This window comes from Echiichthys vipera (assembly GCF_963691815.1).
Source record: "Echiichthys vipera genome assembly, chromosome: 2".
NCBI classification, from domain to species: Eukaryota; Metazoa; Chordata; class Actinopteri; order Perciformes; family Trachinidae; genus Echiichthys; species Echiichthys vipera.
In genome coordinates this window covers 16,858,009-16,882,572 of record NC_139827.1, presented here as the reverse complement: position 1 = coordinate 16,882,572, position 24,564 = coordinate 16,858,009, and the positions used below count along the sequence as shown (strand labels likewise).

At 39.9% G+C, this 24,564-nt stretch overlaps 1 protein-coding gene across 1 annotated transcript in view; it reads right to left on the bottom strand.

The window, feature by feature from the left end:
- The window catches only part of grin2bb (glutamate receptor, ionotropic, N-methyl D-aspartate 2B-b), a gene marked incomplete at its 3' end in the record, with an annotated part of 79,941 nt that extends 59,827 nt beyond the window's left edge, over positions 1-20,114 (bottom strand). The window contains exon 1 of the mRNA XM_083921659.1: positions 19,425-20,114. Within this exon, the coding sequence (XP_083777785.1) occupies positions 19,425-20,096 (672 nt within the window). The 5' untranslated portion in view covers positions 20,097-20,114. The remainder of the gene's footprint in view (positions 1-19,424) is intronic.
- Between the last annotated feature and the right edge of the window lie 4,450 nt (positions 20,115-24,564).

Genomic DNA, 24,564 nt, shown 5'->3' with positions numbered 1-24,564 from the left:
GTTTCCATAGAAACGGTCTTGCTATAGATGCCATTAGTGTGAAAAAAACCTACTTACACTCTACTGCACTGTATGCACACAAATATAGGGAACAAATCCATTTTTACGTATTAACATTAGCATTTGCAGTTACCGATATGAGAGGAGACGCTCACGCTCGCATTCCTGCACAGTTTTAATGCGCTGACACACCTGAGGTCAATTATAATAGCTCAATTACAGGCCACTTATGTCAGTAGCTCAATTATAGGTTTGCCCCTTTGGGTAGAAGAAGTGAGTAATTGTCTTGCTAATACTATTAACTGTACGTGAAGCTTCGGTGAAGGTTTCAACTTCACTCTTCAAATTACTTCCTTCAGATTAGGCTGCAGGGGCCAGATTCTACATATATTGTCTCATTGACCATGACAGTCTGCAGGCTGGGACCACCCACTCATCTACACACACACACACACACACACTATATATATATATATATATATATATACATATACTGTATATATATATATAACTAACACAAGCTAACCCGGGCTGACAGAAGTGGACTGTATATAAAGTCCTGCTTGCTTCATGTGCTGGAGCAGGCGTGCGGGGGTTGAGGTGGTCATGTCTATAATGAACTGCATGTGCGAGTCAAGGGTGGATGTCCCTCTACCGTCTCCGCTGTTTTGTGGATCACGGCTGATGACTCAACATAATGAGGTCTCATCACAAAACAACAGAGACAGAGTTATGTCGCCGCCTCATCAGAACAAAACGTCCCTGAACTCCACCACACCCTCCCCTTAGGCACATTAACATACTACGTGGGGCTGCAACCAACAATTATTTTCTTTAGCGATTAATCTGACGATTGTCTTATTGATTTATCCTTGAATTGTTTTCACTCACTCACTCACTTACTCATCTTCAACCACTTATCCAGGGTCGGGTCGCAGGGGCAGCAGCTTTAGCAGGGGACCCCAAACTTCCTTTTCCCGGACCACATTAACCAGCTCTAACTGGGGGATCCAGAGGCGCTCACAGGCCAGTGTTGAGATATTATCTCTCCATCTAGTCCTGGGTCTTTCCCGAGGCCTCCTCCCAGCCTGGAATTGTTCTGAATTTAATTAAATTACATATATATTGCCAAATCATAAAAAAATGTATTTCTAGACACACTAAAATAGGTCGAGACCACACACTAACTTATTTAAGATTTACAGTAGATAACAAGTAATTGACTCGTTGCAATTCTAAAATAAATAAGTCCACTCAAAGGGACAGTTCACTCAAAAATCGTAAATGCATATTTTTACACTTTCCTGTAGTTTAATATTATGAAGCAGGCAGAAGAGAGGAAAGAGACATTTCTGTTGAGTTTTTCCAAATGTATTTTTTAGGCACTTTGAGCACCACACGTCGAGTGCCATCTAGTTCCATTATACTAGAGAGAAGGTAGACATACTACGACTAATATCTCCAACGCTGAGCAACTTGCAACAAAACAATCTAGATGGATAAATAGCACTACAGCTACAGATCTTACTGCAAGTCACAACTACCGCTGTGAAGATTTTTGTGGGGATTTCTTTCTGTTGACATGTTTCCTGGATGTAGAAGGTGTCATCTCCATTCTTTAATAAAATTATAAAGCTTAGATTGGTCCATTGTTTCTTTAACTGGGGGATCGAGCACAACACCCTTGACCTATTTGAATCACTGAACAAATTGGTGATGCAGTCTGGAACACATTTTACACTGGTCATGTGACTAAGTTGTGGTAGAGTAACCTTTCTGTTCATTTCATGCAAAAAAAGAAGAAGAAAGAAACAGAAATTAGACTTTTTTTGGGTACACCTGACTGCTGAGTCTTCAGGGACAGGAACACATGATTGCCATTTAAGTTTTTTGCTTTTTAAAAGCAAAAATGCTCAGCTTTCACGTCTTCTGAAAAGCATTAAATCAAATAACTCTAAAGACGTGAAACCCTTAAGAGCCGTATTTGCATGAGACTATAGCAGGTCGCACATATTCTGTATCAGTGGCCAACACATTTAAGTGGGTAATCTCTCTGTGATGTCAGCAACTGTGCTGTTCAAATATGCAACAGACATGAGCCGCCTCTTTTTGAATTTGCAAACCAATAGCACTCATCTTCCTATTTCATAAAACGTACTGAATACAGAGTAAATGAATGCAACACTATTTTCAGCTTTTGTGTCAACTTGGTCATTCATGGAGGGTGACTCACATTCATATTATTCCCTGTTAACATTTAGGTTTTTCTCTCAACACGTCGAAAATGCAAAAAATGTCAAATGATTTTTCTTCCCTTATACACAAGCAGTGGCTTTGAAGGGTGGGAATGTACTGTAAGCTTTGAGCCGGTGCTTGCCGTGGAGCGTTGGCTTACTTTGATGCAGAACAGAAGAGGGAAGAAAAAGGGAAAGAGAGAGAGATTAGAGAGAAAAGCTGCGAGAGAAAGATGTGGTATAAAGATAGAGGAGACAGAGAGGGAGAGATGGTGAGGAATCCACAGAAACAGTAAGACAATTAGAGGAAGACAGCTAAAGAGAAGACAGGCAGGCCATATACTGTACTGTTAAGCTGAATATTTTGAGTCTGACACCAGCGTGTGTTGAATAAGCAGGACTGTGTGCAATAACACTCTGCAGGGGCTAACAGCTGCAGTGTCACATCACCTCTTGGCTTCGCCCTGGTTTAATCAGCCGCAGCTAGTGCACACTCAAGCTAACTCTCACAACTACAGCTCTCTCAAAAGGTGCTGTGTGATAACATATTCATTAAGATTGAAAAAAAAACACCAAACAGGTTCTCATAACACTAACTGCACTCTAGCAGACTTCTGCAGTAGCTGACACTAACTGTATTTCAGGTTTTCTGTGCGCCTGCATTTCAAATCCATTGTACTAAATATAGAAAGTAGCTCCAGGGGTTGAGAACCCTGATATTTAGTACATGGGGTATTGTGTGGCAGAATCATTTCATAACATCATTGTCATTGTTTAGCTGTCTCAGCAACTGTTTGGAAACCCAGTTCTCTGCAGAGTGACAGCTTGATGGCTCCACAGCCAGCAACTGTGTAACAATGGTGTCCAGCCGAATGATGGAAGTTACTTCAAACACAGTGCAGTGCACACACTGTATGTCTTCTACCTGAGAGGAATTAAGCAAAGCGAAGTGTACACTCATGGTAGACGGATGTTAGTTGTAAATCACAGCAGGAGTGCTGAGAATCAGGCCAAGGCTTATTAAAGAGGAGAGTGAGTGAACGAGCGCCAGTGAAGGTGCCACTCATTGGGTGTCACTCTCACCATAGATAAAGACCACTGAGCCGGATGTGTCAGTCCCTGCTACTGAAGAGACTCGCCAGCTGTCACCAACAGATATTTCTTCCCACTTTTCATTGCGAACACACACCAGGCACAACACTTGTTCCAATATATCAATATCAGTAATAACTAGAGAATGCAATTTCTGAAGAAATTGCAGTATGAATGATGAGTGCTGAATAGCCGATGCTATGCTGCAATGCTGACTTGAATGTTTAAGAAGAAGGTTAAGTAGCAGGCATAGCTGCAAAAGGGGAAATGAGTTGAATTAGTATGAATGTCTTTGAACAATTGAATAATACCATGAATGTCTGAAATATGTGAAATATTTTAAGTTATGATGGGTAGCTGACGCTACACCGGATTGCTGGCTGGAATGTGTGTGTATTATCACAGAGACAAATAGAGATCAAATTAAAAATGGGCCAACATACGTATGTCTGCATAGTTTGCCACAGAGCAACAGGTCAAATTACGTTAAAAATCCACATGTTGCTGAAACTTGCCTGAGATTTGCTCATGTTTGTACTGATGAATGCCAAATTTCACAACAGGGTTCAGTACCAGATGATGATGAGAGAGTGGGTCTGTCAAACTTGCCACAATCACCTTAAAGGCCCCAACACACGATATGCGGTAAAAACACTTTGCGCCAGCCATTCCATTCATTTCCTGTAGAAGAGGCAGTAGCATCCAAGGCAGCGTCGTGCACCACTCAGTTTTGCCTCTCTGCCGCTGCGCTCAAAGTTCAAATCAGTTGAACTTTGACCTAGTTGCCGTTGACCTTTCAAAAGCACAACCAATGAGATAGAAGCTTTAAATGTGAAGTTTACGTTTCCTAGGCAACCAGAGAGCGACATCAAGCTGGCTAGACAGATGGAGGAAAAGTGTATTTTGTGTCCGAGTTTCCCGAACTATTTAATGTTACATTAAAGTCGTTTCACGATCTGGGAAGAAAATGTAACGATGGAGATTAATGAGGAGTCACACCAGGTTTGTGAATAGGCAGTTTACAAGCTAACGGTTGTTTTATTACTAACGTTGATTTAGCCATTTACTGGGTCACTGCGCTCAACCTCGCGGTGAGCCCAGCGCAAAAAGCTGATCATGTGAAGGCCCCTTAAGAATGGCAGTGATAGGTTGCCACGGCGATGGTAAATGCACTTTGAATTCATTGAGTTGCACCTCTCAATCTCCTGCTTGTTGCTCAAAAACCGTAGCTCACATTGGCAAAATTTGTGTGTAGTGTGAAAAATGTGAGCGCTAGAGCAGTTACGTTTCTGCTCCCCTGTCTATCATTCAATACAGGAGGCAATGCGGCAGTCGCTTACCACTCTGTCACTTGGAGGCTCACTGTGCCAAATGCGTAAGTCTGTTTGCTTCCATAGTTACATTGTTAGAAAGGTCACTGTTTTTCCTACATTTTGATGTAAAAATTATGTATGAAGAGTTAAAATTGTAGAAGTGATAGCAGGCTGAAGATTTATTTTCTGCTGCTCCCCAACTCTGAGTCTGAAAATTTCATCCAATACACACTAATGTAAAAAGCTGAGAAAGGCATTTTTCATACGGCTCAAAAAAGGCTGGATACTTTAAAAAGTTTTAATGGGATTTAAAAGTTGAACAATACCTATCATTTATGAAAGATGAGGAATGTTTTAAAGTTTGAATGGTGTTTCTATGTGAGTCTATGAATGAATAGTTGGCAGTTAAATGTGCATGAAAACAAATACATTTTGGCAGATTTCAAAATGCCGTCCATAGACCTCAATGTTAAAAAAAAATGTTGAAAACAGAATATCTCTGAAGTTATAAATGGTATGAACGAGATAATAATAAAGATGTAGAATACCATAGGAAGTGAATGATTTCATCATTCACCAATCAATGATATCAGTGCCGTATGAGCCAATGAGTAACAATAAAATGCAGTACACAATGCCAAAATACCTTGGAGGTGGTTAAGAAACAGTGTAACTGTTACAAAGTGTGTTCACCAGAGAGCACTGCCTAAAAACACTTCCCGATAAGTGCATATCATGGTCACAATAAATAAAAATTAAAAAATTAAAAAATCACATGGACTCAAAAAATGTTTGTCAATGTTATGTGTTAACATAGAAAATAGCTATGGATATACGCATCACCCAAAAAAATCAAGCACTGAAAAATGTGCATAAGTACAGGAGGATCAAAATATTTCTATATAGTGTTGACACCAAAATCTGATTTTCCCCTGCTTCCTCCCTCTCTCTGTTCTTTTCTGAGTCACAATAAATGATGACTTCCCTCCCCAGCTCCATGCAGTTAGAACAAACTCAACCTTTTTGCCGGTTTGGGATCAAATACCCACAAGTCAGCCGTCTCTCTACGTTTTTAAGATCCCTTCCTCAGTCTGATGCAAAACCATGAAAACCACCACATTATGTGACAATTTCCTTCTTATCTTTGTATCTTTTATCTCTCTTACTGAATGGTTTTGTTCTCTCTGAAGTCCCCAAACATAAAAAAAAACACAACATGATGAACCTCATGAGCGATGAAGTCATGAGCGATGGCACCAGAGTTCCCTTTAATATGTACAAAAAAATAAATACAGTGAGAGTTTGTTAAGTTTGAACCCCTAATGACAATGAATGGTGAGAAAAGGAGGGTCATCTTGAACTTTTTAAGGCTTTCGAAGCAGTGACAAATTAAATGTGCATGAAAAGTGTGCTGTGCTGAGGTCTAGCAGAACGTACTGTTACTTAGTGGTGTGTATTGTGTACTCGGTGTGTATTGTGTACTATGTGAGCTATGGCTTTTACTCTACTGCTGTCTTTATAATTATAGATAATTCTGTCTTTCTTTACTGTACAACAGTTTTTCTATTGAGCACCTAGGCTTCACTGGGTAAATGCTCTTTGATATCATAACTGAGACATCTGTCAGCATTATTATGTTCAATCCCACTGGCAAACACTTGTACACTACGATGTTCTGATTCGAAACAAACACAGGCAGCTGCTGCGATCGGCAGATAAACAGAATAACACAGAACGCAACAATCTATCACCCAATCTGATCAATGTTTGCTTTTCAAAGGTCACTGGAACAAATTTGTTGTCAGTCAGCAATCACAACAAATCCTCTGCACTAAACAACAAAATATGTTGATTGTCATTCCAAAAAAGTTCTGGCGTCCCCATTGACCTCATTTGAACATGTCCTACAAAAGCAGTTTAAAATTTCCTATAATGAATATTTTTACATTAACAATACGTCAAATGACAATTAAAAATGTAACCCAGATAATTAGCACCAGACTCTTCCGTTTTCTCAGTTTCCCCTCATGAGTTTGCTCAACCTTAAATACTTACACAGATATGTACAAAGCCTTCTGTCTGCACTACACACAACAAGTGTGGGGCAGTGTAGTCAATAGTTCAAGTGCAACTTGACCAAATTAAATGATCTAATGTACATAAAGGCAGCATATATGAGCCTATAGTATAGTACAACTTTACTGTTGTACTGTTACTCAGTCTAACTGCTCTCATCTTAGCTTTTAGGGAAAAAGTTCTGACAAACCCAGCGTACACTACCTGCCCAGCACCAAACTAAAGACAAAGTTAGTGACCAGCTGGTAAACATAGTGGCGGATTTAGCAGCTAGAGAAGTTTCCCTCCGGTATATATAATATAAATTTGTTGTATGAGCTAAGCGAAACTGAGAGTGAGGTTAATTTTTTTGTTGTCCCGTCTATGAGAACATGATGCACCTTTCAGTAAATTACCTCCATTTATATTTACTTCTTTTGGTCGGACGACTTTGACATGTTTTAACTGTGCTTCAGGAAGGGAACACTTTTAGTAGCAGCTTTTATTTTTTTAAGCTTGGTAGGGAAGGCAGACTATTTTATTGAAGATCAAGCTGTAAATAACCTGTAATTTTGTGAGGAAATGATATGTATTCAAATGTTTGAAACACTGCAGCGGTACTTTCGGTGTCTCGTAAACCCATGAGGGATGTATGTGTCATCATCATCAGTGTGGAGTTTCACAGTTTCACCGGGTCACAGTTTGGTTTTGTTAAGCCAAACACAACTGCTTGGTTAGGAAATAGCTTTGGTTAAAGTGAAAGTCCAGTATAAAATCATCCCAGGGTCTTTTTAGGCAAATTCAGTCATCAAATAAGCCAGAGACAATTTTTTTCATGTATAAACTATTAGCGTAGATTTTCCAGAGAGATGCTAACATCCTGCCGTGGCTAACACAGATAAGCTCAGCGCATTAAAAAGTATTGTTTAACACACTCCGTAAGACGTACAGGTAAAGACAACTAGCCTGCAACTTGAAGTGAAGAGAGACAGAATGGTTCTGTTTGTATCTTTTCCGGCTGCGAAACAAAAATAAAAGCTTACAACCCAGAAACTTTTCATAGGCTGCCATTGCGGTACGATGACCTTGCTCTGATAAACCAGTGGCTTATTGTTTTGAATCTGGAAATTGAGACGCCGATCGAGACACTTAGGCAGAGGGATTTCCGTGTCTGCCGCAAACCACAACGTTTACGTGTTTGCTGGAATAAATCATGAATGGGCTTCTTCCCTTTGGATTGTATTTGGTAATTGACTTGAATGGAACAGCTAGTACTGGGGCCTGAAGGTAAGTCTTTCAAAACACTCTTTTAATAAACTCTGTGTTCACATACTACGTTGTTCGTTCTTCGGTAAATGTGTAGGGACGCTTCTCATGCTACTGCAGAGGTTTGGAGCAGTATTAGTGGTTAAAAAAATACATTTAAATGCATTCAACACGCAGATCCCGAGCTAATCAGTGTTAGCCGTGGAAGGCTGATAGCGTCTCTCCGGAAAATCTACGTTAATATTTCATACATGAAAAAAAAGTCCCGATGGCATATTTGATGACCGAATTTGCCTAAAAAGACCCTGGGATGATTTTACACCGGAATTTCACTTTAAGGTTATGGAACGATCATCGTCGGGGTTAAAAGAAATGAATGCTTACTGGGAAATAGAGCTATGGTCATGCAAAATAGTTTAGTTGGACAGACGGTTTCTGCCTTTTTTGTCGATTGAAACCAGATTTTCCGCTTTTTTTATCCAGAGGAGGATGGTCGTCAGGTCACAACCACATACCACTGTGTTCATAAAAAAACACATTCTGATTAACAGCAGATGGGTGAAATAATACATTATTGTGTCAAATATTAATTACATTATTTAAAATGTAGCAGAGAGCAAAGCAGAGCTGGCACTAGTCCACAAAGCAGACCTCTGCTGCTCCAAGCAGAAAACACTCAGACAGGGACTGGTAGAGGGGGTAAATTTGAGAAATTGACCCGGCCCAATCAAGTTCAGGCAGAGAATCAAAGCTCTACTAGGAAACAGGTGGTACTGAGGTCAGAGTGCTTTAATGACCCAACCATATACCATATGTGCGTTTTTTTGTTTTGTTTTGTTTTTATCTATAACAATGTTACATTACACTACTTCTGTCTTTGCCTCTGCCACAATTCAGACATTTGCACAGACACTTGGTGCTGATGTTTTTCTTGTGAAGACAATCCCACTGATAAAAATGGCTACATTTAATTCAAACACATCAACTGGTGAGGAATCCGAAATAAAGTTGGTCTCTACTGTCAATTCGTGTCACAAAAGTTTAATCTCTTATTGTGTAATATGCCATCTTTGCCTTACATAATACAATTAGAATTATATATATATATATATATATATATATATATATATATATATATATATATATTACAATTATATAATATAGCCCCATATGGTGAATTGTTAAAAGGCCAGATAGTTACTGCTGGCAGGGAAAAGGCAAGCGCGGCTCCCAAAGCCTTCCGACAACCTGTTGTAACCAAGTGCAATGCAGAGAAGTCTCCTGTGATCTCCAAAATTACTCATCCTGTGCACGCACAGCACATCCGCTGATAAAAATGAACTCATTATATGGAGAGAAAGATGAGGGAGAGAAGGAGAAAAGAAAAGAGAGCATTTGCAGCACATTTGAAGGGCACAATTAAAAATTTTGAAATGTATCAGGAAAAATTGGAGTGCGAAAAAAAAGCTCATTGTGCAGGTTCAGACTGACTTCATGGGACAGCGAGGATGGGACCACATTCATAAACAGTTTAGGGTGTTGCTTCAGAGAACAATGCAATAAAGGAGTGAGACTGAGGAGAGGGAGAACATCTCATCGCCCCGCTCTCAGGATGCAGCACTTACATGAAACTTTGGCTCCACAAACTTGCAACTATGTATACATACTGTAAGACAGAAGAACTGCACAGGCAATAATGAGCAAAGGTAAAAAAAAATACCTCCAGTCGTCTCCTTGACTGTGTAAGAAGTGAGATGTTACAACTCTGTCTCCTTGAAGTGAATTAACTTATTATGTTTTTGAAGAGTAAAAGTAATCGCTGCATCAATTAAGTTACGGGTCATGTTTTTTTTTGCAGTGAAGGAAGGGCTAGCTACGTTTTCTGGTACTGTAGTCTTGTGTTTGGTTTGGTTTGGTTTAGGTAACAAAAACATTGATTAAAGATAGTGAAAGATCTCGGGTTTTGGTTAGTACTGAATGACTATACTCATTCGGTTTTGTGCTTCAAGTTGCTTCAGTAACTCTAGGGAGGGAAATGTCTGGCCGTCGACTTGTCCACGGCTTTTTCATCTCATTAACTATTGGATGGATTGCCATGAAATTGTATACAGACGTTCATGGTACCCAGAGGACAAGTCCTGATGTTGGTGATCCCACTAACTGTTCCTCCCGTGGCACAAGTAAGTCAAAGTTTGACTGATGTGACTCTCCCTTAGCTGTTGTTTCAGACCAACAAGCAGCGCTGTTTGTCGTGTGTGTGCATGTGAAGGTGCTGTTCATGTAAAAATGTAGCGAAAAACAATAGACAGACAGACAGAACGCGTCACTTAGTTAGCCTGCTTGCTTTTCCTGATTGTAAATAGAACTTTCGTCCCTAATGCAAATTTCTCCCCATTGTCTCAATCCACATCAGGGGAGTGAAGGGACAGTGAAGGTCACAGGATAATTTTCATGTCTCCCTCGGAAGAACGAGTCACAGCCGACGCTCCGTCGACAGTGGGAATAAAATGTGTTCAGAGTGGACATATAATGTGAATTAATGATTTATTTTGGCCAAACCAGCATTGGTGATTGCTGGAACAGGGCAAAGACTAACTAACTAAGACGTGTTTAGTGTGTTTTGAGTTAAAAAGGCAATAAAGCAAACGTCTTCCTTGAAAGAGAGAAACTTGAATTCAGAAGGTGTACGAATGTAGTTTTCTGATAACTAGAAGAATAGGCGTAAAATATGTCTTTCCTTGACAGTTTGTGAGTTTTATTTTGCTCATTTATTAGCGTAGTGAACACACCCGGGTGAATAGATTGGCAATTGCAGGTTGCTGGGTTAACGGTGGCCACTGACACCCAATAGAAAGAATTTTGTTTTAGGACAGATTTTCTCCATCTGTTGGATTTTTGAAGGGTCTTATGTATGGCAAAGCCAGGAAAATGGGAACATCAATCAAATTCAGAGTGCCATTGCGACTCATAAGACAAGGTAGGTACGGTAGAGAGAGAGACAGAGAGAGAGAGAAAGAGAGATAAGTGTCTAAAGCTGTAATAGGATGGGATTAGTTCTACAGAGAGAGGATGAGCAAAGTTATCATTACTGGAGCTTGTTTGTTTTTGGTACCGTCAAAATGTGTCAATTTATGCACCGTCCATGCCTACAAAGTGTCCAATAAAATAATATTAAAAAGAAGTCAAGTCCTAAATGAAATCTGTAGAACTGATAATGTCTTCTGGGTCATTTAGATGAGGGGAGGACCACCAGCTCAAACTGACAGCATGTTCAGACTTTTATTTGCTCTTGTAAACAAGCTATATTGTTTAAGTGTATCATTATCAGCTGTGGAAGTTAACATAAGACGTCCGGACCAATTGACAACGCACAAATGGAGCAGACTCTCCCATTAATGTAATTTCTGAGACTGATCACTGAGATCTCTTGCGCAAATTGACTTTTCCAAACCACAAATTTTCTTGAAAACTAATTCTGTCTAAATATGACTTGAGAATGAAAGTGACAAAATACTAAAGAATTTTATTTGCTAATAGCTGCACAAGGTGCAATTTGCACATGTGCAGTGTATTATTGCAGTGTGCTCCTTAATTCTCTTGTCTTTTGGGATTTGCTCCTAATTGCAAAAGGAGGCATTACAGAGGCAGTCCATTGTCCCCTCATGTATAACCAGCCAGCATAATGGGATACGTGGTGCATGCAGAATGAAAGGAGGAGACTCATAAAACCACAGATTTGGAATGAGAACAATAGGATGAGAAAATGGAGTGCACCCTTGGCTCAAACAATCATGCCAGCTGTGACAGATTAGCCCTACGTATCACTGTACAGCTACCAGCTGGCTGAAAGGTCAAAGTGGACAAACAAGTCCGCAAAATAATTTACTTCGATGGTCATGTCTGTCTTACAAGAAGGCCTCACACTTCTGCCAAAGATGCCTATTTAAAGATAGAGAGGATGTATAAGTGTAGTAATCCATCAAGAGGTGGTGAATCAGTTTTCACTGACAGACAGTGCTATTTCTGAAAAGAAAAAAAAAGTATTTTCTAAAGCAATACAATGGCAGGTTGTTCTTCTTATACGCAGTATTTTACCTCTCTTTCAACTGGAGAAATCTCAGGAGAACCCCAGCTAAGCGGTCCACTCATCCATGAGTTTAACTGCTAACCACCTGACGTTATATAAAACAAACAAGAACTTGCATGGTTAAAAGACTTGTAGGCAATGTTGAATGGAATGACATAATACTGGGAAGAATCAACTTTGGGACTGGACGGTTTATGAGAAATGGTATCAGGATGCTGTGTGCCTCTAGATAATGTAGCTTTGCAGTGAAACGGCAGTAATCTCCCCAAAAACAGGCAACAAGGCTATTATCATTGAACAGCAGCATGCTCTAAGTGTCCACACACATGCACACACACAGATTAAGTCCCAACAATAGATTTGGAAGACCTCATTAGTCTCCAGAGCTGGAGTTGAGTGTGGGCCGGGGCCAACTCTGTCCTCCTATTATGCCAATACCAACACATGGCATGGTGTGAATTAATGACTAAATGGAAGCGTGCAAATTGTTTGGTGCATAATGGGCCTACCTGCATCTGTCACTGATTCATTATAATGGGATTCTTGAAAGGAAAATAAAGCCAGGAGTGCAGCAAGGTATCAGGGAGGTTTATGTGGTCGCACCATCTCCACTGAGACTGTGGAGTACGGAATAATGTGGCTAAAGATCAAATGCAATAGAAAGGACACGTGTGTCCAATGTTCTTCTAAATGGAAATCAAATGCACAGTGCCAAGACACAAAGGAATCAAGTGGTACATCGAAGGACTTCAGGAGGATTTGGAGCACAATAGATTAGACATACTTGTGAACTGATAAGGAATTAACTCTGCAACCTAATGGGTATTGAGTTATTGATACTGGAAAATCACTCGCTCGCTCTTTCGCGGACGTATGCACACAGCGGCATGTTCATACAATTCATGGTCCCCCTCATCCACAGGGCTCTTGGCCTATCCATCTGTCTGTCAGTATTTTCTACACTCTTCAGTCTACCTTATTACCTTATTCAGTAGAATACAATTTGATTGTTCACCAAGACAGAAGACTGTCCTTAGCTCATAAGACATAAAATCAGCATAAAAAGGCCTGATCACAGAATAGAGGCAGTGACTGTAAATCCAAAACATCAGTTAATTCAATAAAAAGTGACTTATCGGCTACTCTGCTCATATGAAACTGCACACAATATATCCTTCACTTTAGGTTGCAGGACTTGTGATGTGTCCTATACTATTGTACTACTGTACTATTATACTATTTAACCACAAAAGTAAATCAACTACAAAATCACCCACAATCCAGATATTTCAATCTTTGGTTTTTCAGCAAAAATAACAGTCAACATTTTGGGGGGGAATTAGTCCCTATTGGTTAATCTGCCAATTATTTTCCTAATTGAAGTCTTTGAATGTCTTTTTTGTCTGATCAACAAAAGACAAAAATATTCAGTTTACAATGCTATAAAATAGAGGAAAACACAAAACATCCAATTATAGAAGCAGAATATGAATAAAAATTGACTGAAATTATGAATCAAAATCACAATAGTTTTTGATAGTTTTTATGTTGATTAACAAAGCGATTAATTAATTAATTGTTTCAGCTTAAAACTGAATATTCTGCATTATGCTAAATGTGTATATGTAGTAATATATTGTTTTTTTCAGTGTCTTCCTTTTTATTTTTCCTTATTAGCGTCTGAATTCAGTTTCCACCTACAGAGAACTGTTAAAGGGACACTGGTTACTGGACGATGATAAAATGCCATCAAACAGTGAAAATTAATCAAAAATTCAAAGATACTGATTTTATTTTTTATTTTTTTGCACCTAAGTTGTAAAGATGCACAAATGAATGCATTTGTATTTTAGGGATTTCTACATTTCTTTCATTAAGATCAATCTATTTTCAAAGTTGCCAATTCATTTTCAGACAACCAATCTAATTAAGTATAAGTATAGATTTTCTTGTGAGTATGGGTGCATGTTTATCAGATGTAGGGTTTGTTATGTTTTGATGTTTTTCTTTGTTTGGGTGACTGACACGCTATGAATAAAACATTTAAAAAAAAACAGCTACAGTGGCACTACTACTATAACACAGTAAAATACAATTCACCTCTCCATCCTTCCCTCTCAGCTTCAATCGCCCTATTTTTGATCCTCTTTCTCTGTTTCCACCTCTGTTTTTATGCTTTAATCTATTCATTCATCTATGCAAACATCACCTCCACCTCTCCATCACAAGGACCTTAAACCCTTTCTCAGCAGCACTGCTTTTTTTTACTAATAAATATCATTTATTTTCTCTCTCCCTCTGTAACTGCTTTTATACAGTATGTAGAGATAAATACATAAGCAAGTGGTTGCCATACCAACTGTGTCCACCGTATTTTAAACCCCTAATTTGGTTTGTCTATGCCTGAAAGAATAAAGGTTTAAGGGCAACAAGCCAAGTGAACGGTAATGAGCGGGAAACAGATTCCTTCAAAAACTGTGTTTACGATCAAATGAAGTCTAATGCAGGTAGCCTCCGCCTCCACACACACACACGCACATCTTTGCTCTTATGTGCCGCATTCCTTCAGCTGTGCTTTTACAGGGCTGTTACACTCCTATCTGCAGTTTCTTTCTTGTCACTCTCAGTTTACGCCCTCTGTCTCTCTGTCAGCTGTAAAATGTGGTAATTATATGTTGAGCAAAATCCTCTTCCTCCTTGACACCCACACAAGTTGTGTTATTTCATAACCTTCACAGCCCCCCCCCCTTCTCTCTTGCCTTCTTTATCTACAGTATCATCAATCTATCGTGTTGATTTTCCAATCATCTACCTCAAACAAGTCTTCAATTCGATCTTCATATGCAACCGTCTTTTCTACAAGAGAGGAAGAAAAGGCCTCGAAGGCTTTCTGAGTGTTTCCTGACACACAACCTTAAGACCACTGGTGGGATCCCATGGCCGCGTGGACATTACCACAATTCTCTTTGAATTGGAGCTTTTACTCGATTGTTTCCTTATTCCAGTTGAGAGAAAGCCTTGATTTGAATGCTTTGTTTAATGTGTGAGGCAACAAGTAAAGCTGGTAGACTGATTTCCAGATTGTGACAGTGTTTTCAGGCAAGTTGCTTATTATCCACCATAATCACTGCAATTTATCAAACAGCCACTTTTTCTAATTACTTTATTAATTCAGTGAGCTGATTATGACATTGGTAAATATGTTTGTTAAGGTACCTGTCTTCACAATACACACAAATGGTATTAATGTGAAAGCTTTAACTACACTCATTTTAAAAAATCCCTCTGTGTAATTATCCTTCAGATTTATGCAGCCAGGTCTTATATCAGGTTCTCTACAGTAGGAAACTGCAGAGTGAGAATGAAGTTTCTACCATGTATTATTATAATTATTAGAATGCCTTCATACGTCAGAGAGCCCGACATGGTTTCAATTATATAAAGTGCTGAGTTTGTACTTTGCACTACTTTTTCTGAATAATCTCACATTATTCCAACTGTCACTAGAATTATTGAAAAACAGTAGTAAAGAAATACGCATGCTACTTAGGACTACCTATTCACTGGGCCTGTGAATGTTCTCATTCGTCCAGGTCATCGTTATCCTCAAAGCAATTTCAGTCAAAAGCAACTGGACTGGTTATTTGTCTAGGAAGACGTTTCACCTCTCATCCAAGAGGCTTCATCAGTTCATGTACACATCTGACCAGGCTGGGTCTGGTCCAACTAACTGGTGTGAGATCCAGGTATTTAACCTCTCACAAGGCCGATGATGTCACTGAAACCTTTTGTGCTCCAAGTGCCAACGCACGTCGTTAGTGTGGCAGTCGTTGGTGGGCAGTTGGTTTTCGACTTTGTTAGTGCTCTATTGAGTCTGAACCACTGTCGTTGGGGTCACATGAGGCCATGTGTGAATAGTTGTTCTTTGAGGTTAGATTGTTGAATCTCCTGGGAAGGGATGAAAGGGCAGCATTGTAACTTGGAGATAAGTGGTGTCTCAGACCTCCTCCTCTGTTTAGCGATGGTTTCTCCACTTTTACAAAGATGGCTTCTTTTACTCCTCTTTCAAACCATCTGTCCTCTCTGTCCAAGATTTGGACATTGTTGTCATCAAAGGAGTGGGCTTTCTCCTTGAGGTGTAAGTGGACAGCCGAGTCCAGGCCTGAGGAGTTAGCTCTCCTGTGTTGGGCCATGCGTTTTTGCAGTGGTTGTTTTGTTTCTCCAATGCAAAGATCTTTGCATTCCTCATTGCATTGGACAGCATAAACCAGATTGCTTTTGTGGGTGTGTGGTGTTCTGTCCTTGGGATGTACTAGTCTCTGAGTGTGTTACCGGGTTTGAAATACACAGGGATGCAGTGTTTGTTGAAGATCCTCCTGAGTTTCTCTGATACCCCAGCCACATACGGAATGACTATGTTGTGTCTCTTGTTATCTTTTTCTTTCTCTACCACTTTGGTTTTCTTTCTGGAAGCAGCTGCCGTTTTCACAAAGGTCCAGCTGGGGTAGCCACAAGTTGTGAGGGCGCCTCTCAGGTGCTTGCGTTCTTCCCCTTGGGCCTGTGAGCTGGTGGGTACGTTATCAGCTCTATGCTGCAGGGTTCTGATAATGCCAAGCTTGTGTTCCAAAGGGTGGTGAGAGTCAAACAGTAGATATTGATCAGTGTGAGTGGGTTTTCTGTATACCCCAATGTGGAGGCTCCTGTCCACTGTCCGCTGTCCACTTACATCTCAAGGAGAAAGCCCACTCCTTTGATGACAACAATGTCCAAATCTTGGACAGAGAGGACAGATGATTTGAAAGAGGAGTAAAAGAAGCCATCTATGTAAAAGTAGAGAAACCATCGCTAAACAGAGGAGGAGGTCTGAAACACCACTTATCTCCAATTTACAATGCTGCCCTTTCATCCCTACACAGGAGATTCAACAATCTAACCTCAAAGAACAACTGTTCACACATGGCCTCCTGTGACCCCAACAACTGTCTTTCAGACTCAATAGAGCACTAACAAAGTCGAAACCCCTCTAACGACGGGCTTTTGCACTTGGAGCAGAAAAGGTTTCAGTGACATCACCGGCCTTGTGAGAGGTTAAATACCTGGATCTCACACCAGTTAGTTGGACCAGTCCCAGCCTGGTCAGATGCGTACATGAACTGATGAAGCCTCTTGGGTGAGAGGTGAAACGTCTTCCTAGACAAATAACCAGTCCAGTTGCTTTTGACTGAAATTGCTTTGAGGATACCTATTCACTGATTGTGAAATTCTTGGCCAATACAGATGTTTAAAATAACAATTTGGCTGTTAGTTGATGAAAGTACCAATGGTTTTTGTGCTGTTGTTCCTCCTTTTGTGCCACGAAAACAAAGTCAAAATCTTTATTATAAAAAAATACCTGGACTTTTTCAAAGTCATTCAATCCTTCAATACAGTAGCAAAAGTATAATAATAGAACTGAACTGAACCCCAGATAACTTTTCTGTTTGAACTTATCCTCGTGAATTAAATGTTGATTGCACAGTCTTATGTCTGCAGAAAAATGACACCACCGGCGTTTGGTTTGGTTTTCTATAAGCCTCTAAGGAAACTATTTTCCCTCCCACATCGTCAACAGCAGCACTTCACTACTTCACTGCCCTCTTATCTTTCACAATAAACCACATCGCTGCTTACATGAGAGAATTTCACTTAGATGCAACTCAACAAAACAGCTGACAGAAGCTATCTTTACGTAAAGTTAGCGTAAATGACGGACAGTGGAACAACATGAGTAAACTTGATACCCAACAAAAGAAAAAGAGCCCTGTGGATGGAGGAGGAGGGACAGTGATAAAATCTAACTTTCTACTAAACTTTTTAAATAACAAAACCTGCCTACTTATTAATACTTTCATGTCTGCCTTTATCATACCTTTTGTCAGAGCAGTGAGATCGGGGTTTTCTGGTTAAAAATTGTGATACTTACGGTTGAGTTTTGCTTTGGATAGTATCCAGGTTGCTAGAGGTTCATATGAAAATCAACATACGTAAAATATGTTATTGCCGTCTCTGTTGTTTGTTTGTAAACAAATGCAGTGTGTCATTTGTGCCTAAACTGTTCTGTCCTAAACATCAACTACACCACTTGAGAATGCGAGCGGGGTGGAAAACTGTTTGTTGGCACTTTAATTTAAACAGGTAGTGCACACTCAAACATGTTTTTCAATATGACTGTACTGTGATAAAACACATCTATGCTGGTGTTTATATTGACATTTCTAACCAAATTTATAAAAAACAGCATTTCATGGGTTGAAAACACGCTCAACACGCCCGCCACTGTTTTAAATCAGCCATAGTCCAACGCTGAGGTAGAGTCAACCAGTTGGGACGTCTCTATGTCATCAAATTTAAAACATGTTAACGCCCTCAAATCTGAAGTGAGCAACCACATGGAGGTTAAACAACTTTTGGACGACGATAAAGACAATGAGATGTGGCTGAAGGCTCAAGAAAAAACTTTGAAACTAAAAAATCACGTCTAAACAATCAAACTAAACTCAATATACCTTGAAAACCAAACATACAGAATGTTACCGATGTCATTACCAATACCAAAAAGACAACTGCAGAGAATCTCTATTGCACGTCCCAAGAGATAAAATAGCTGATAAAAAAAACAAAACAACCTCAGCGTCATATGGATTCTGTCATTCTTCTGTGAGGGACTTAAACATTGCTAAGCCTATTAACGCAACATTATTTAAGGATACATTTCAAAGCTATTGTTCTGTTTCTGGATCATGGATTCTCTTCGTGCGGCCTAGTTTGTGTCAAATCTCTTGTATCCCAATCCCATAGAGATGTTTTTTGACTCGCTTTGTACTCTTTTGTTTCACACTGTGAATCCTATCAGAGTTTAGTCGGCTCGCTGTCAGGAGCTTCAATATGACGTCAGGCTCACAGAGGAGTTCAATTAACAGCAAAATCAATCAGCAGTGGTGGGAGGTTGATGTTGATGATCTTTAAAAAAGTGTGAGAGAAGTTTCCTTCCACATTTCCTTAATATCTTAAATGAACCAAAAAAACTTTAATGGATAAGACAGCAAAAAAAAGCAGATTTTGAAATAAATTATTCAACTGATTGTTTTCTGTCTGTGAATCTTGATTAAAACTGTTGCAGTTAACATGCTTTTGCAAGTGGCTATTAAATGTCAGACCTGCCCAGGAGCTTTGCTAATGTATTTAAAAAAAAACTATACAATATAGAAATCACATCCACAACACATACTTTTAATTATTGCTGCAACTTAACTTTGTCACTATAAATATTTGGCCCTGATAAGTGAGTAGTGTGTACGATTGATACAGTTCACATTTTAATGTTATTTGTTTTCCTACCTTGGCAGCCATGACCATGGAAGAGCCTCCCCTGATGCCCAGGATGGGGATGTGTGTCTGAGCAGAGATGAAGTCCAGTATCTGAGCAATGGCCTCCTGGTCTGTATCATCACCGAACACTACACCTTGCAGAGAGTTTCTTGTCATTTGTGCGCAGATCCGATTGATGATACTCTTGGGGTCGGTCTCATTCATGGTGACAACCTCGACTTTGGGAGGATAAGGGATGTGAAGGAAGTCCTCTTTCTCAAGTCCAACCCCCAAGGATACTTCACTAGAGTTTCCCACCAGGATGACAGCTATACTGAGTGAGTTGATTAGTTTGGGATTGATTGGTGGAAGAGCCGGTAAGGCAGGAGAGTACTGAGGAGGGATGACAACGCCCCTCTGGGTCCCGCCTCCCTTCTGGCCACCTTGTCCCCCTGGGGCACCTCCAGGCCCCGTACCTGGACCTCCACCCCTGCGAGACTCGCAGACGGGCAACAGGAATATGGAGAGGAGGAGTAGGGAGAAGGACAAAGAGAGGAAGGGCAGGGTCAGCCGAGGCTGAAAATAAGGATAATGAGAGGACTGGTTTGGAGGAGGAGGAGGAGGAGGATTGGGGGAGGAGGAGGGGGAGACGAAGCGCTTGTCCTGAAGACGGGAGGGAGAAGGGTGGAGGCTGACAAGCATTGTGGAGGAGTGTAAATGCCGTCCCTGGAGGGAGACAGAGAGGAAAAGAGAGACAGAGAGGTGATAAACAAAAATAAAGTGTGATAACCTTTGAACTTGCTGTGTCGATCTATATCTGCCAACATCAGCATATCAGAGATATATCAATGTAGGATTATTGTAGTAGCCGGACGTTTGTGCTGCTTTTGGATATTCCAACAAAAAAAATATCACAACTAAGCAACATGTAGTAACACAGATGAGAAGTCATTTATCAATATTTTACTGTCATGAACGTGTTGAATTTGGACTTAGACTTAGACTTCTCTTTATTGATCCCTTTGGGATGACTCCCGCAGGGAAATTGAATTTCCAGCAGCTTACAAAAACACGAGGGAGGTATAAAAAATACAGTATAGGATAACCAATAAACTCTTAGCTAAATAAATACAGAAAGTATATATACATTAAACAATAAACTCTTAGTCAAATATATATGAGATGTAAGAATACAGGTAAAATAAAATTCTCAGAAAATGAAATCCGATAAGTTAAATGTAGAGGAAATGTATAAGATAAAATATCTATGACTGTATATGACAGAAATGAGCAGTAAGATTAAATTATTGCACTTAAATGGTGGATTAGGTTATTGCACAAAGAAAAGAAGATAAGTGTCCAGGTATGTATGAGTAGATTATTAATTGCAATTTTGATCATAAAAGTAAGGTGTTAATCCTTTTTAAAGCTAACATAAAGTTAAGTGACTATCCTGATACTAAATTAAGCTAACACTAGCTCACGTCAGCTGTTTATTAACTACTTATATATATATCAGTAAAATACTAAAAACGATGTTTGTTACAGTACTTTGTTCAAGCAGCATCCTCTGGGCTGAACTGCAGTTCCTCAAGCGGCCACTTGAGGCGTTCTTCAAGAGAGTCAATCCGCATAGACCCCAATGTTGAAAATGCCCAAATATACATGTTCACAGCATGTAAAAAACTATTTTGGTCTCTATAGTTAATTTCCCCTTTCCGTGAATTTTTGTATAACTCACCAGTTTGAATTATATTAAAGCTTAAAGCTTAAACTGTTACCATCTACACAAGATAAGGTATTTTGGTATGAAAACCCACATTTTACGTTTAACCTGTATCATAAATGCATGTCTTCAATTTGCATCAAAACATACTGCTTGAAAATCACTTGAAATTCAGTGAGAAATGATGATTTTAATAGTGGATAGACCTCCCACCTCAATAAACATACATGCATTAAGAGAAACAGCTCCCCCTTACCAAGCTGCTGGCTGCGTTGACATATCGTTTCAAATATGCAGCGGTAACGCACACATGGAAGATATAGGTGTGCTTTTTTACACCTCTCCGGCAAGTTAAATACTCATCAATTTCATCTAATTTGTGGAGGAATGTGGCGGAACTCCACCGACACAAAAAGAAATGGAGCATACAATTTAATTTAAATTCGGCATCCATCGTCATTTGGTAATGTTGAGAGAAATAGTTGTTAGAAAAGAGATAAACATCATTGAGTATAATAATTTGAGTAGCTGCAAAAAGATATTTGGATTGTCCAAGCGGGCAAAAACACAACGTGCGAAAAAAAGCTGGATGATGGTTGAAATGAAGCTTAGATAATATATGAAATATGAATTCATTAATTATTTAATTTTATCTGATGGATCCACATTGGATAGAGCATGTTTCACTGGCTAAAAAAATACTCTGGAAATTAGAAATCAATCCCGATTATTACACTAATCTTTTTTTTTTTCTGTATTGGTCAAGATATTAAAAAATACAGATGATTTAACTCTTTAATTGCCAAACCAAGTGACCCACTTAGCGGTATCACACCGCACACTGAGAGAGGCCTGTAAGCTCTCATAGAGCATCAAATGACAACGCCACATCCATTATACTGTGCTGTGACTTCCTGGAGAAACCCTGTGGCACACATCAAAGACAGGGCAGGAAAGAGATGAAGAGTGTGTGTGTGAGTGTGTGTGTGTGTGTGTGTGTGTGTGTGTGTGTGTGTGTGTGTGTGTGTGTGTGTGTGTGTGTGTGTGTGTGTGTGTGTGTGTGTGTGTGTGTGTGTGTGTGTGTGTGTGTTTTGAGAGAGTCTGGACAGCACTGTGTGCATTTTGACAGATTGACAGCCTCCAAGCTTCATGGACTATCTGCCAGGCTAAGTGACCATTAGACACTCGACTCTCTCTCTCTCTCTCTCTCTCTCTCTCTCTCTCTCTCTCTCTCTCTCTCTCTCTCTCTCTCTCTCTCTCTCTCTCTCTCTTTTTGTCTCTCCTTCTCTCCCCTCCTCTCGCCCTGCCACAATACTTTCATTGCTTTTCTCCCCTTTACCTTAAAACCTGTTTTCAGTTGCTCCCTCCAATCCTCTGAGATCCCTCACTGCTCTTTGAAGTCAACCTATTATTTACTATTATTGCTATTATTTACTGCTCCTCTATTAGCAGTGAAGTAGAGTATGGAGGGATAAAAGAAAGAGAGAGAGAGGTGGAGTGAAGCATGTAAGCAGAGGGAGGTGACAGTAAAGGGAAACACAATTAGTCATAGCCTGATGGGAAAATTGCAGTTTCTTACTGTATGTGCATGTATGGGAGTGTGCCATGAGGCAAATTTGGGCATATTTTCTGCATAGATAAAGACGTGAAATCTTAATGAGTCTATGTTCATGCTCATATTATAAATTAAGCACAGAGCAGCACTTTAGGTGAGGGATAAATGAAGGGCAGAGAAACTCACTCACACACCTTTGCTAATCTTTAATTTATCAAGCTACCCGTGTGTTGAGGAGCTGATACAGCACCAAACACTAAAGAAAGAAAAGCGAACTGAAATCTAGGTAAAAAAAAAAAAAAACAGCATGAGAAAGAGAGAAGTAATCTGTGAAATAGGGTGAGGGGAAAGAGAAAAGGTCCTAACAGTGTAGAAAATCAAAAGAGGGGATGAAATGTGATCTCCAAGTAAAAACAGTTTGTCTAAAAGGTCTAATTACCAGAGGTTTGTCAAGCTTAATTGCAGGTGCACATGCAAATTGTAAACGAGCTGAATCTTCCATGGGGGCGCCACAGTGGAGAGAGAGAGAGAGAGAGAGAGGAGGAGGAAACGAGTGGGAGGACGGCAGCAGAGAGAAGAGGAGAGAGAAGAGTGGGGGAGAGAATAAATAGAGACATACACAAAAGAGATGGAGGTGGAGGAAGGAACAGCAATAAGAAACAAAAAAGAAAGGGAGGGAGTGAGGGAAGGAGGTGTGGAAGGGCAACGCAGCTGAAGAAAGAAAGATTAAAAGAGGACATGATTAGCACAGGATGAGAAAAGAAGAGTCAAGGGTGGGGAGGAGGTTAAAGAACCCTAAGCAAGGAAGAAGGAAACGATGTCAATCCACAGTGTGTTGAGAGATGGAGGAAGGAAATTCTGCTAAAGGGCTGATGAATCTACTGAGAAGAGACGCTGTAGGGAACAAAGAGGAAAGGCAGAAGAAGAAGAAGAAAATATATTTTTTTTAAATGCAAGAAGTATGACAGTGAATGAGGGAGCAGAGCGAGACCCATTCGGATATGTGTTTCTGTATAACAGCAGTGCTCGGTTTCCATAGTAACAATTCAAATATGCCTCCACATAACACCCTGATGGACAGGAAGATACACACAAGTCGCACACTCGCATTAAGTCATGCAGTGCACTACATGCAGTGTGTGTCCTCTCCTAATAATACACAATTTACTTTTATCTAAGCTGGCGCATATTGCTGCGCTGACTCTCGCTGACGAAAATAAAACGCTTGTTACAGTGCCTTCGCACAAACATGTGCAAGCACACCCACGAACACACATACGAGGGAAGTTAATGCACTCCTGCAGATAGAGATGGTCCATGCTCCGCCTTTTAGTGTACCTCACATTAAAAATGAATCTCCTAAAGGGCTACAGGCAGATAAACAGAAAATAACACGATGGAGGGAGCAACCAGCCAGCAAAAAGGCTGAGAAGGAGCTGCTATCAGACCAACATACAATATTTTCAATGTCATTAACAGCCCACAATTAATAAAATTTAAATGGAGGGTGTCAAGAGGGGGTCATTCTCACAGTATAATAGAACAAAAGTAAACAGTCAATGAATCAAAGCTGACATATGAATTCATGTGCTCTTGTGTGCCCATTACAGCACTTAAACAGCAATTACAATAACATATGCAGCACGGGGAAAACATGGATAAGTGGCGCTGAACAGCTACACAAAACACCCACATGTGTGCATCGCTTGTATCCTGTAATTTACATCAGGGGTGACTATATCCTTCTGCACGGTGCTCCCATAAAGACACACATGCATGTACACAGAGCTGGCCGTGCAAATGGTTTGAATGTATGCTCTGCAGGTCAAGCACTGTTCGGGTCAGACATCTGAGCCCTCTTAATGCTTAAAGGGTTTCTGTTTTTCCAA